Raw genomic sequence first — 14818 nt, forward strand, 5'->3', positions numbered from 1 at the left:
ACTGCATAGTTAAACTATGAAACTCTCTCCCCGAGGAGACAGTGATGGCCTCCAACTGGGATGCCTTTAAAAGAGGATTAGACAAATTCATGGAGGAGGAGGAAGAGGCTATCAGTGGCTAATAGCCAGGATGGCTGTGCTCTTCCTCCACTGTCAAAGGCAGTACATTTCTGAATCCTAGTTGCTAGAAATTGCAGGAGAGGATAGTGCTCTTGTGCTCAGGTTCTGCTGTTCTTAGGCTGGCTGGAAGCAAGGCTAATAGTGGGCAGCCAAAAGTGTAATGTAAAACTGAAGTGACGTATTGATTCTAGACATGTGTTGCTTTAAGAAACCCAAAAGGTACCAGCCCTTTTGTCTATGCCAGGGGAGCTTCTTGCCAGCTTATCTGCCATGCGTCTCATGTCCAGAATTGGCTTGATCCCTTAACTCCCACCGGTGAATGCTTAATTGCAAGGTGCAGGGTAGGGGGACTGTGTTAATTGCCCAAGGTGCCTCCTTAATTGTGCTATTAAGCTCTTAACGATCATTGGCTGTTCCTTGTCCATACCGATGAAGATGCTTCTTGTGCTTGAAATGCTCCATGCACATCTGAATCAATGAAAGCAGGAGGAGAAGATCAGAAGCAAACCAAGAGGATTAATAGACTGAGAACAAGAGTCCTCCTCTTAGCCAGTGCAACTGAATCGAACATTTCCAGAGCTGGGGGTACAGGGGGTTGGACACAGGACCAGTGCATTCTTAGACCCTGCTAACTCCATGACCATTGCTTTCTCCTCTTTCTTGGCAGACAACTTTTCCTGTGACTCCTTCGCTTGCAACTAGCCCCACCATGGCATTCAGTCCCTACCTAAGTCACGTCTCTCCTGGAATGGGCTTGGTTCCTGCAGAGCTGTTGCCAAATACACCTGTCCTGGTGTCTGGGAACCCAGCTGTTTCTGTGGCAGGGAGCTCCACTGGGCAGAAAATGATGAGGACAGACAAACTGGAGGTATCTTGCACCCTGTACCAAATGGCAATGGTTGCTTTGCTTAGATGAGGAAGGCAGTTCTTAACCAAATTTAACTGGGCACCTTTTGCCCAAATGTGCTTGCCCTAAGGAAGTTCTGCTGTGAGAGAGGAGAGGGGTCCGGATTCTGAAACCCTTTCTTCGTTAAGGCTCGGAACTAATTCCCCATTTTTTGAAGTCTTAGCTATACCAGTTCCTTGAGAACAGTGTAACATGTATCTTGTTTGACCTCTTAATCCAAAGACAAGGAAGCTCTTAAAGCCTTTTTCTTAATTGGCGCTGGAGTACACATCATCCCTTTTTCATAAGTTGAAGATCACTGTTTGCTTAAAATTGCTTCCCAGCTTCTGTCATCTAGTCTGGCTTTGAGAGCTTTATTGTAAAAAACGGAGTCGAGGGTCACTGGGGCTCAGTCAGAAGGGCTTTCAGGAGTGTTGCTAATAAAGTGGAACTGCCTCTACCTGACCCAAATCCCCAGGACTTGTTTGCAAAACCAAGGAAATCCTGGAGTAAGAGGTTGCTTATTCAGTGCTGTCATCTTGGATCAGCAAACCTTGTTTACATGGGTGGGAGATTCCAGCTGGTTTTATTTCTTCCAGCCCTCCTTGCTCACCATCTCAGGTCTCTACAGGCTGGCACAGAATTCTGAAATCGATGCAACCTTCTATCCCCTAGAAAATAACTGCCCTACCGTTTCAGTAGCTAACAGCGCAGTAGAAAATGGAAGTGAACCAGGAGCCCCTATTAATATAGCGGCTGCACTTCTTCAGTAATATAGGTGTGATCTTGCTTCTGTTGGCTGGGAAGAGCTGTCACTCAGTGGCAGAGAATCTGTAAAGCATGCAGAAGCTCCCAGCAGAGAACAGGGTCTCACAGCCAAGCAGAGCAGGACTTAACCCCTGCTCATCAACTGGGGATTGTGCCGCAAACCTCTTCCTCAGTGCATTGCTTTTTGCAGTGCCTTGCAAGGTGCTTTGATGTCCCAGCTTCAGAACTTTAAAGCACCTTGCACTTGACATCACACTGATTGCCAGGTGGGTGACACTGTCTGTGATTTGGCCTGTGAGGCCAACCCTGATAAGGATCTGCCCCATAGAGCCAAAAAGTTTCCACAACCCTGCTTTAAATAAACGGGAGGTGCAATGAGACGAAACATGACACTTACAGTGGTACCTCAGGTTACATACGCTTCAGGTTACAGACTCCGCTAACCCAGAAATAGTGCTTCAGGTTAAGAACTTTGCTTCAGGATGAGAACAGAAATCGTGCTGTGGCGGCACAGCAGCAGCAGGAGGCCCCATTAGCTAAAGTGGTGCTTCAGGTTAAGAACAGACCTCCAGAATGAATTAAGTACTTAACCCGAGGTACCACTGTAGTTGAGGGGCAGCTGAGATTTTCTTAGCCCTTTGTGTTCACATTAGGAGGAAAATGGAGAAGTAGTTTTTCCTGGGTGTTTTCGTGTGCTTTTCCTGGTTCAAATAATGTGGCTTTCTTTTAAGGTTTGCCGGGAGTTTCAGCGTGGCAACTGCACACGTGGCGAGAATGACTGCCGTTATGCTCACCCGATAGATATTGCCATGATAGACACAAATGAGAACACCGTGACGGTGTGCATGGATTACATCAAAGGGCGATGCTCGCGGGAGAAATGCAAGTACTTTCATCCCCCTGCACACCTGCAAGCCAAAATCAAGGCAGCTCAACACCAGGTGAATCAAACCGCTGCAGCCGGAATGGTAAGGGGGCCGTCGCCCAACAAGGCCTTTGCAAAATGTTGTGTGTTTGGCCCACAAGGAGAGAAGGAGGGGCAAGGGGAGTCTCCCCCACCTTTTGTAATAGCATCAGAGTGTCCCATCACATCTCAGCATACACAGTCCAGTCCTGTTTGTGTCAACCCACTCTGCACGTTCCCTATACATGGGGGTCCCATATATCCTGGGGCTTTTAAAATGATGCACCAGCCCTTTCAATCCCCTAGAATTGAAAGGGCTTCAAATGTCACAAAATCCACCGTCCCCTGCCAATGTAGAAAATGTCCCCATTTTATTTCTTTGCTTCACATTCAGCCTTAGAAAAAGAGTTTGAAGAACCCAAGAGCATTGCACATAGCATTATCCTGTCTCCCTGGACCCCCCCCCCCGGCTGTGGCTCAGCTGCACAGCTTATAACTGATAGCAGCTTCACACTCAGGGTAGTGGGCCCAAACCTGTGGAACTCCCTACATAAGGTTGTGCTTCCAAAGGCGTGTGGGGTGGGTAAACATGCTTATGTGCCCAGCAAGGAAACCTTACAGTAAACCCTAAATAGCTGTATTTTGCATGCAAAGCACAGTGCTCATTAGATGTTGTCACTGGAAAGTAAATAAAGCAGGCATCCCCCTGAACAGAATCCATGTTGCCTGGAAAAATCCAGGAAAACCTGTCACCCTCGACAGGTTCATAGAATTGTAGAGTTGAAGGGATCACAAGGGTCTACTAGTCCAACCCCTGCGATGCAGGAATCTTTTGCCCAATGTGGGGTTTGAACCCACAACCCCCAGATTAAGAATCTCATGCTCTACTGACTGAGCTATCCATCATGAGCCATCCTGCCAGTCAGTTGTTGGACTGCAGCTCCCATCACCCATCCCTGCTGGCCGTGCTTGTTGGGGCTGGCGGGAGCTGGAATCCAACACAGGTTCTCATCCTCTGTGGTAAGGAGAGGCAAAAAAGGCTTTTTAAAATGGTGTGTGAGTGTTTGAGTTCAGGGGAAGGAAGGGGGAGGCTGAATAATTTGTAGTTGTTATTTATCTATGCCCATTAAAAACAGTTTAACACACATTAAAATCACATGAATAATCTGGAACCTAAAAATATGCGCCTCAGGAGTCAGAGAGTCAGGGGTTAAAGAGGTGTGTCTTCAGCACCCAGCGAATTCTGCAGCGGTGGTGCCAGGTGCACCTCAGTGGGAAGGGCATCCACAGCTCAGGAGGGGCAGGGGGCATGGGAGATGGCTGTGCTACAATTTGGGATCTCCCTGTGAAACAGACTGGCAGAAGAGCTAGAGCAGATGAAAGGAAGAGCTTCTTCACACTCAGCACGGTAGGCCATGGCATTTCCTGCCACGGAGTGTGGTGGCAACCACTGTTTCTGTAGCTTTGAAAGATGATTTGACAAATCCATGGCAATCAGGAGAGTTCGCTTGGTGGTTGTTACTCATGAGGATTGCATGGATCTGCCACATCCAAACGATCAGTTGCTTTGGACAAGCCACGGCAAAGGCCTGTTGCCATCATGCCCTGCCCAGCTTCACAGGGGGAGCTGATGGGCCAGTGTTGGAAACACAGTGGGTTCTGTCCAATGCTAGTCCTGCTCCAAGAAGACCCACTGGAATTAATGGACATGGCTAACTTGGGTCCATTGATTGTAATGAGTCCACTCCGAGCATAATTCTCTTGGATACGACCCAACGTCAGCCTAGAGCAGCCTTCCCCAACTTGGTGCTGCAGTTCCCATCAGCGCCACTCAGCACAGCCCTACAATCCTGATGGGTGATGGAAACACTGCTGCTGCTAGCTGGGACTGGTGAGAGTTGGATTCTGAAACAGCTGGAGGGAGCAGGCTGGGGTAGGCTTGACTTGATGGCTCAAGAGGACCCTTTGTATGTTCCTGTGTGTCAATGCCTGCTGTAATACTCGTTTCTGCACTGCCCTGTTTATCATTAAGTTGTGGGAGAAAGAGCATGTCACTGTGGCTCTTCTTGTCTTGAGAAAGATTGCTGCTTAAAGACCGGCACTTGAGTCTAAGCACTCTTACTCAGAATGAGTCTTTGGAACCATCAGCTCACGGCACTCTTTGTTGGTCAGAGCTAATTCCTGACTTCTTAACTGTGACCCTGCTGGTCCCAGCTGCATCTTTAATTCATGCCGTCCCTTCCCGGTGCAAACATCCAACTTGCCTTTCCGGTGTGCCCTTAATGAGCCTGTTTAAACTATTTATCGATCTCTTAAGTCGCCAGGGTCTTGCCACCCAAATAGCTTTGCATTATTCATTGCCTTCCTTTCAAGGCTCCGTGTTTGCCTTGTACCTCTTGAGTTTGGGGGCAGCCTTACTAGTCAGAGAACAGAAGTTGCTAGGCTACCAAAAAAATACCCCAAAACAAACCCCAAGAAGCTGCCATCTTGCCCACACATGCCTGTGCTTAGCCGTTTGTGGCACATTGACAGGCAAAATGGAAAAAGGGGAGAGCATGAGGAACGCATGAAAAAATACAACTTTTTAAAAAAAGTTTTTTAAAAAAAGAAAAAAGAAAACAAAAAACTTTTGCAGCAACCTTTTCAGCACCCAAAATGCAAACAATTTAACAATGTATTATAATAATAATTATCTGAATTATATAATAATTATCTGAATTATTTGGGAATTTGTAACCAGTTCTCAGTACTTGATGGAAAATGGGACCCCCATAAAGTTCTCTCAGGTTCCAGGTGTTTCTGCATCTACCCTGCAGCAAAGGCAAAGCAAACCTTGATGTGTTACTTCAGTTGTCACAGGGCTCTCCACTGTGCATGTGTCATCTGTTTTTTTAATATATTGTATAATTCACTCATTTTATTTTGTTTTGTTTTCCTCACTTGCTCCACAATGTCCGCTCTCTTTTTTGATGCATTTCTGCTTGCTGTTTTTTCTGTTGTTGTGCTTGAACCCCGATCCCCTTCCTTGGCTCATTACCATCATGTGCTCGCTGCCTGCTAATTAAGACTCAGCCAGCTGTCCGATCACTGAAGCGACCCCTCGAGGCAACCTTTGACCCGGTACTTGGACCTCTCACCTTCTCGCTTTGCATGTCACCATCTTTAGACTTCATGGAATACATCTCTCTTTCTCTGTGTGTGTCTCTCTCTGTCTTTCTCATATCTGTTGTATATTGTGTGTTACCTAAGGAGAGTGCCCATCAGACAGGAAATAATGTCCCATTCACTCCACTGTCCCACCAAAGGAAACTTTGCAACCTCTGGCTTAATTGAAAACCATTTTTCGGTGACGGAAGGTGCCTTTCACCACCCTCCTCCTCCAAAAAGACCAGATGTGGTTATGGAGCAATGCAATTATCACAGTGTTTTTCAATCAGTCTGTTTTCAAACAGCGACAGCTGCCGCATTTTTATAGCACGGAACACAGAAGGTTCCGTTTCACACTTTTGGTCTGAAATGTCTCAGGGGAAGCCTTCAAGGAGTTTCAGTGGCAGGGAGCCGAGGGCCCAGCCAAGGCCCACACTTCGGTGGGCACATTGCCACCCTAATTGCTGCTCACATGCCAATGCACAGACACAACTCGGAATGCTTGGGAGTTCTCTGGCTTGCTTGGCATGATTTGGTGGCAGGTTTGAGCAGCAAACCTTCATTAGGAATTGTGTCCAAACCTAGCCTTGCCATTGACAAAAGACACAATTCAGACAGCAGAGAGGGGTCTAGTTCCTGGCTTTTGAATCTGATCAGTTTTGTATTATCAGCTCTGCTCTACAGTAGGCACTTTGGAATTTCAGAAGAAGCCCTTCCCAAGATGATACCGAACAACATTCATGGGGGTGGGTGGGTTTACCCAGGACTGAACCTGGGTCTAGGGCTGCCCCACTTCCAACCACAGTTTCATAGTCCCACTGCCAGGTTGCAAAACTGGTGGTGCAACTTCCATGGGGGGTGGAGACTTGTCAGAGTTCTCTTGCTCCTGTTGACTGGTGCCCACCACCAGAATGACACATTTGGTTTGGGTGGGGAGAAGCCAGCTGCCAGCCACTCAGAGTAACAAGCTTGGGAAAGTTACCTCTGAAAATGCAAATGCCCCAGATGCAAAACAGGGGAGGCAGTTTCTCCCCTAAATTCTGCTCTGAACTTGGGCTGAATGTCTAATCATTCAAAAGCTCATCCCAGCCTCCCCTGGGTCACCTTCTGCATGCGGAGTGTGCATCCTGCTGCTGAGCTTTTGATTTCCCCCTTTTCCCACAGCTATGAACCACAGAACCCAGTCAGGGGAATGACTGTACTTTCTAGCAGGCTAGCAGGTCCCTTCTGCTATTGCATTCTTTTCATGCTGCCAGAGTCTTCTGCAGGAAACCTATTCAGAGCAAAATCGGAGTCAAAGTGCACATTTCGTTCTGTGTCTAGCCTGGCAGCTCCCTGGTTAAGTCTGCTGACCTCTTTTAGAACAAAGGCAGCTAGAGACTTTAGTATGTGCTGCTGCCTTTGACTAGATAACCTGCTAGATATATGTATTTAGAAGTGGATTAATGGATTAAAAAGGCAGCCCTGATTCATGGGTTTTGTGGATGTTAAAATTGCCTTTAATATAAATATGCTTAAATCTGGCAAACGTAGATGTTTTCCCCCTGCACCCAATTTTCTCCCTCTATTGGAGGGGAAGCTGAACCTAAGGTTACATTTCTTACAATATTTCAAAGAATCAGGGAGCTGGAAGAGATCATGAGGGTCATCTAGTCCAACACAGTAGTGCAGGAATCTTTCGCCCACTATGGGACTCAAACCCACAACCCTGAGATTAAGAGGCTTAAGCTCTGAGGCTTGGCCTTTATAGGGCCTGGGGGCTGGGATTGTTCCTTTTGTGTCAGTTGATGGACTGCTCTGGGGCTGGTAACACAGCCTAGGTGACGCCCTCAAGCTTCAGAGCTCTGCCTGCCAGTCTTGCAGTATGAATTGCACTAGTGGTTCAAGAATTAAAGTGCTGCTTGGAGCTTGGCTGCTGAAGGCCCTGTTTTCAGATGCACACACGCAAGCCCATGCAAAACCTGATGTAAAAGTGCTCCAGTCACATGGCCAAATTCATTCTCCAGGCCTCCACTTATCTCCATGCTACACCTTACCTATGACAGTGGAGGTTGCAATATAGTAAATCTATGAGGCTGTGGTTTTTCATGGGGTCGGATGCTTATTTAAGAACCCAATAAACCAGTCCATGCTTGCCTAACCCAAACTGGGCCAGTGCTGTACTGAGAGCTGTGGGACAGAGCATAAGGTCCCTCTGATGTGCAGTCTCCATGGTCTTTCAAAACTGAAGTGAAACCTGTTTCTGAAACTGTCAAGTTTGCCATTTGCACTCCTGCATTTCCATTCATGATATATTCTAGACTGTTATTCCCCCTTTTGTTTTGCACTCGGTGCCTAGACTTAAAGGTACCAGTGTTAGGAGGAGGGGGGTAAGGGCAAAGTCAGCCCACCAATGAGGCAGGGTGAAGCACTTACCTCAGGCAACAGAAGTGCAAGAGGTGGTGTTCCACTTGCCCTACCACTTCCACCACCGGTGGAATGACCCGAAACAGGATGTGCTACCCTGGGAGGGGGAGAGTCCACATTTGGAATTCTCTGCATAGTTGCCTCATTCTGAAAAGGATATTGTAGCATAGAAAAAAGTTCGAGAACGGCCATGCAAAATGACCAAAGGGATAGAGTGACACCCACACCCACACCCTGAAGAAAGCTTGCAGTGTTCAGGACTTTTTAGTTCAGAGAAAAAGGTGAGTGAGAGGTGGCATGATAGAAGGTACTAATATTATGTGTGGCAAGGAGAAAGTTTGTCTCCCTTTCTCATAAGACTGGAACTGGTGGACGTCCAATGAAGCCAAATGATGGAAGATTCAGGACAGATAAGAGAAATTTCTCCTTTGTGCAGAGCATAGTTAAAGTGTGGCACTTGCTTCCACAGGAGGCAGTGAAAGCCACCAGCCTGGATGGCTTTAAAAGAGGATTAGGCACATTTGCAGAGGAGGATACAATTATCAATGGCTACCAGCCACAATAGCCATGATCAATAGCCAGAGGCAGTACTGCATCTGAATGCCAGTTGCTGGAAACCACTGGAGGGCAAAGTGCTCTTGTGCTCAGACCCTGCTGGTTGGCCACTGTGAGAACAGGATGCGGGACTAGATGGGCCATTGTCCTCATCCAGCAGGCTCTTCTTATAGTCTCCCCTTATGTCTGTGTTTGCCCGCCCTTTTCATCCAAAGGGCATTCATAGCTTGCCTGTAAAATATAGGCAGACCAACAAGGGAAAGGAAATCCTAGGTACCTGTACCTGATGCTACAGGTTCTCATAGTGTTTTTGTGCTGAGCCTTTCCAAATCAAGAATGCACAGTGTGGTTCTGTTGCAGTGATGTGGGACCTGTGGTCCTTTGGATGGCATTGGACCCCCTACTCCCATAATCCCAACCCAACATTGTCAATAGTCAAGGCATCATGGGAGCTTGTGGTCAAGTAACATTTGGAGGGTCATGAGTTCCACATCACCAGGCAACTCAGAGAGTGATGGGTACATGGACTCTCATGCCATCTCTGGAAACCATGTACCCTACTTAGAAAGAGAGCCCCCCCCCTCGAGAATTTGGCTCAGTATTTTTCCCACAAGCCCAGAAGACTGCAGGGGATTTAATTGAAATCTTGAGTGAGGTTGGGTGAGTAAGGAGTTAACTGTGCAAAAGTAGTTAATGGTTAAGAAAAGTTGGCACTTCCTTAAACCTTTCCCCTATGTCTCCCCATTGTTGAGACATGTTCTTTGGGGATGAGCAACAGGCAGAGCAATATACCACACAGCAATTTGAAAGCACCCCCCCCCTTCGCCCTGCAACCTTTGAATCTGATGGTGAAACAGGTTTGACTGACTTGGATGTGGCAGGTCTAAAAGAGACAATTTGCTTGTTAGAAAGAGGTAGCCTGTTAACAGAGGGGTGGGGACAAAACAATTTGCCTTTGGGTGAAATTAATCATATCTCATGGTCCACTGAAATCACACACAAACGCACATATACATGACAACAGAAAACCAAGGGATCCAGTTAGCAATAGGGTCTGGCAACCTCAATTCACAACCCTGTTGAACCAAGGAGCTTAAGTGGGATTAGGCCTGGTGTTTTGTACACACCCATTGGTGCAACAACTGCCCCACCCCACCAGCCTATCCCTCATTCTGCCCAATAAAAGTGGTAGGCGATTCTAGCAGTTTTGCTGCTTTGCCCTTGCAAACATTTCCTAGTTTCTCTGCAGTTCCAGAAGCCCTGGGCAGCTGAAATAAGAGTTTAATCTGTAATGTTTGTTTCCTTACTGAAAATTCAAGCCTAGCATTTCTCAAGAGCTCAGGGAAGGCAGCAATCTATTATGCATTTTGCATATGCAAAATTTGCTTGACATCATGAAAACAGCTAAACCCCCTACACACTCCAGCTTAGTGGCACTCCTCCCCAAATTCCTCCCTAAAATTTTTCCAGACCAGAATTCTTTTTATCCTCTTATCCTCATGTTGAGGATATTTGAGTCCTTGTATGAATGGTGTTGTAGAAATAACAGTTGTGGGGTCACTTCAGAGCTATATCAGATGTGAAGTCACCTGACGGGTGGGAAATAATTTCCCTATATTCATGCCAGATAGGATGAGAAACAGTTTTCCCTATTCTTTTTGATCCGTGTATTCAAATGCACACACAGTTAGCACATCATGTCAGGAACCCAAAATAGGCATAGGGAACAGGACTGATGCTTATACATGTAAACTTTAGCTAACCCTAGCACAGCTAGCATTTCAGTTTACATGATGCTTATGCTAATCTTCTCTGTTGTTTTTTTAATAGCTGTTTTGCCTTCCTACCTTCCTGCCTTCCTTTCTTAGTTGGTAATTTTATTTTGGGTTTTTTCCCCTATGCTTGTTGCCTGCAACTGCCTTCTGAGTCTTCCTCTGACCAAGATAAAATTATTCCTGATTTACCCCTACTCCCTGTGTCCTTAATATATATATATATATCTCAAGATGTTCTTCCTTTGGGCACACTCCTACTTTGGGTATAAACCAATTTTAAACTTGCTTAGCTATCAGGCATACCCAGTGCCAAATTATTGGGGGTAGTGAAAGTTGCCGATAATTTCTTTTGTTGGTTCTTGACCTGAGCTGCAGCAGCAAAGCTTCTTCTGAAACCTGCTTTGAGTTTGAGATATAGATGTGCCCTTCAGAGCACTCACTCCCCCCACTGTTTTGTTTTGTTTTAATTCATTGGCACAATTTCACTTTCCCCATCTGCACTAACTGCATATTCTGTGAAGTTGTGGTGATGATGATGATGATGATGAAGTTGACGATTATCTCATTGGAGTCTGCTTGACCTATTCCCCCACCTTGGTTTTTTGATCCAACACAGTTGCAGGTGATTTGCAGAGTGCACAGCATGTCTTGTTTGATCATTGCTTTGTCTAAAATTTGTTCTCTTCTCTTTTCCCCCCTTCCCCCAATTTCCCTTCTTTGACCCACCACATTTGGTTCCCTCCATTTCCTTCTGCAGGCGTTGCCACCTGGTGCTCTTCAACCTTTACCAAAGAGGCCAGCGCTTGAAAAAAACAATGGTGCCACCACAGTCTTTAACCCAAGTGTTTTCCATTACCAACAGGCCCTCGCAAACATGCAATTGCAACAGCCAACATTTATCCCTACAGGTAAGTCGTCTGGGGCTCTTACCTCCCATTACCCTGCCCTAGCTTCCATGGGAGGGAAAATGCTACATTTAGAGGCACTTGTGAGATGCCTTCTCTCACGATTCCCGCACCCTGATCTGCCCTTGCTCTTGGAGGGTAGATGCAACTGTATGACTTCGCAAACGTGGCTTTTGCTGTTTGCTGAGCAGGTTGCCTTTCCCATAATGAGCTGTGCTGGCACAACTCCCTGCGCCCCACCCCCGCCTCCCAATTGCACCAGCACAGCCTCCATTTTGCTGATCTGCACAGGTGTTGCATGGCGACAGGTGCATGAATCATGAGATTCCACTCAGGGGAGTTCAGATAGATGCTGAGTTCACAAGGAGGAGGAGGAGGAGGACGATGTGTTGCCACAAAGGGATATGGAACAGCTAGGGCTCCATCTCTCTCATGTTAGCTCGCTGAGGCAATAGAGAGTCTTTGGAGGCTGAGGATCCAGTGTGGCTCCCAGTGCTCAAGCAATGGGCCTTGTTTTGAAAGGATTGGTGTTGGAACTATCTCTTTGCACAACCTTTGGACTTAAAAAAAGGAAAAGAATTGCAGTTGCGCCCAGGAGCTTCTAGCTTTTTAACAATGCCACTACAATAACTATGATGCCTTATGATGCTAAGATGTGCTGATGTGCTTTTTATGAAGCCCGTTCCTAAGAGTCTGGCAGAAGATATATTTACTAACCTTTTTATTGGGGTGGGGGGTTGTCTTCCAATCCTGGTAGATGCTGTTTTTTTTAAAATATATATTTATCTCTTTTCAGTTCTGTCCCTTCACTGATTTAAAAGCCAGAACAATCACCTTCTATTTCCTTTTCAGGGCCTATAAAAACAAATGCCAAATTTCTGCCCCAACCCCATTATTTTCTTTGATTCTTCCTTCCTCTTTCTCCCTTCATGTTTCCACAAAATTAACCAAGAGCCAATACCTGGATTCTTGGGCAGTTACCAGTGTGTGCCTGCTTAGAAGTGTATCTTGGCCACAATCTGGGATTCCAAGACCTCAATCTTGGACCTGGATTTAAAAAGATAGAAGACCTCACAAACAGGATTTGAAGTATGAGCAACAGAAAGAATTAGAGCTGACTGTAATATTGTTGTTATATATGAGATAGAAGACAGGGTGCAGCAAAAGGGGAGAAAATAAGATAACAGTGGAAAATGGGATGGGAAGTCAGAAAAACAGAAAACAAAATTATGTATTGAAGAGTATGTGGATTTTTTTCTTTTTGCCTTGAAATTTAATAAAAAATATTTTAAAACTTTAACAAATTAAAAAGATAGAAGACAGTTGTTCTAACCAATTGCTGAAACAGCCCTGCTGCTCTCTTTCAGCCCTAAGGACTAACAGCTATAACCAAAGCATAAAGGAGTTCTGCTGGCTTTGGGTTCAGAAACGGCCATTCACAAAAGCCCTGCTCGATTACAAACGTAGGGAGTTGCCATTTATTGAGTCCAGACCAGTGGCCTATCTAGGTCAGTATTGTCTGCACTGACTGGCAGCAGCTGTCCAGAATTTGAAGCAAGGACTCTTTTTCTGCCCTACTTAGAAATGCTGGAAATTGAATTTTGGGCCTTCTACATCCCAAGTAGGTGCCCTGCCCACTGAAGCTACAAGGACAGATGAGCCTCCCATTACCAGTTTATGAGCTTATGCTGTGTTCTCTTTGACCACAAAACTATTAGGCTTGCCTGCTCGTTTTCCCATAGGACAGGAGGGGGGAACCTTTTTCAGCCTGTGGGGGGGCTGCGTAACCTTCTGAGGGCACATGCCTATGGTGGGCGGGGCCAAAGGAAAAAGTGGGCAGGGCAATGAATGCACGTTTTACCTCTACTGACACTATGCTTTCTGTGGGAAGCACTGCCCTTCACAAAGTCTTGTGTCAATGAGTCACACGCACAAGCATGCCCTGGAAAGTGGGCCAAATTGGGATAGCTCAGTCGGCAGAGCATGAGGCTCTTAAGCTCAGGGTTGTGGGTTCGAGCCTCATGTTGGGCAAAGGATTCCTGCATTGCAGGGGCTGGACTAGATGACCCTCGTGGCGCCTTCCAGCTTCACAGTTCTGATCAGTTACAGTGTGATCCATGATCTTACTGGTTTATTTATTGAATTTCTATCCCACCCTTCTTTCTGAAGGAACCTATAGTAGCAAATGCATCCACAGCTGTTATCATTGGCTGATGCTTTTTTAACTGTTTTAAAACAATTAAAACATCCTAAAAACAGCTAGAGTTTAAAAACAGTTTCAATTAAAACCATCCTAAAAACCGTTACAACTAAAAACCTTATCTCATCCAGTGATCTCAGGGTTGCCAGGAACAGTATATTTCAGCCACCAAGTGCCTGGGTAAGAAGGACACTTTCAAATTCCTCCTGGATTACTGAGAGAGACTGGCGCACCTTACCAGGGAGGGCATTGCGCTACCTGGAAACCACAACTGAAAAGGCCATGTCATGGGTAACTGCCAATTGGGCAGTCCCAGCGGCAGCACCAACAAGAAGGCCTGGAGAGGAGCTCTGGGTGTGCGAGTTTGAAACTCATCCAAGCACAGCTGGCTGTCAAGAATCCAAGGATTGTTCACATTTGCCTTGATCTTGTAAAGGCTGAACTATAAGATCTGGTTCAGTCACGGTGAATCTTTAATTTTACATTTGTGTTGGCGGTAGATGCAGCAGTAGCAGCAATGGAGGATAATCTCCTTTTTCTTTTAGAAAGAGTTTTTGTATGTTAACACGTTAACTGCTTCACTAATGAAATGTCCCTTCTGTTCATCTCTCCACGCTTCACTGCATGGGTACGCAGGGTCTGTGCTGTGCATGACTCCCACAGCAAGCGTTGGTAGGTCTTTCTCCACAAACTTAAACTTTTGCTAAGCTGAATGAGGCCATTGTGATCCACTGTGTCGCTGGGGGGGGGGGGGAGCGGGAAGCATGGTGTGATGCCATGCCATGTGTCATGATCTGCTGTTGTCTTAAAAGCTGAAATGGTCATATCCCTTTTCATGTCCATGCAGTGTGGCAAATTCAATGACTAATAAGTAGGGCAGAGTCAAAACCAGTGTCAAAAAACACCTCCCTCTTCCTTTTTGGCAGTGCCCACAAAAATGCCAGCCTAACCTTTTATGTTGCCCTCTTGCTGTCTCTCCCAATTGGCTGAATCCACCCTCAGTGACATCATCGCTTAGCCAAATTCGATTGGCGGCATGACAGCATGATGTTGTCTGGTTCACCTGGTGATTCCTGATTGGCACCATCCTGTTTCTTGTGTGATCCATGGTTGGCTGGGAAGAAGTAGATTGTTGGGAGGATCCTGCCAAAT

At 46.2% G+C, this 14818-nt stretch overlaps 2 protein-coding genes across 2 annotated transcripts in view; both read left to right on the forward strand.

Annotated features, from left to right (window-relative positions):
- KLHL13 (kelch like family member 13) overlaps nucleotides 1-14818 on the forward strand; it is a 1461558-nt gene that overhangs the window by 917605 nt on the left and 529135 nt on the right. The gene's annotated exons all lie outside the window — the stretch shown is intronic.
- Nucleotides 1-14818, forward strand: part of MBNL3 (muscleblind like splicing regulator 3) — a 115168-nt gene that overhangs the window by 83879 nt on the left and 16471 nt on the right. Inside the window, exons 3-7 of the mRNA XM_083595470.1 lie at nucleotides 788-988; nucleotides 2506-2742; nucleotides 5745-5798; nucleotides 11319-11469; nucleotides 14303-14338. Of these exons, the coding sequence (XP_083451596.1) occupies nucleotides 788-988; nucleotides 2506-2742; nucleotides 5745-5798; nucleotides 11319-11469; nucleotides 14303-14338 (679 nt within the window). The remainder of the gene's footprint in view (nucleotides 1-787; nucleotides 989-2505; nucleotides 2743-5744; nucleotides 5799-11318; nucleotides 11470-14302; nucleotides 14339-14818) is intronic.

This window comes from Podarcis filfolensis (genome assembly GCF_964270895.1).
Source record: "Podarcis filfolensis genome assembly, chromosome: Z".
Classification (NCBI taxonomy): Eukaryota; Metazoa; Chordata; class Lepidosauria; order Squamata; family Lacertidae; genus Podarcis; species Podarcis filfolensis.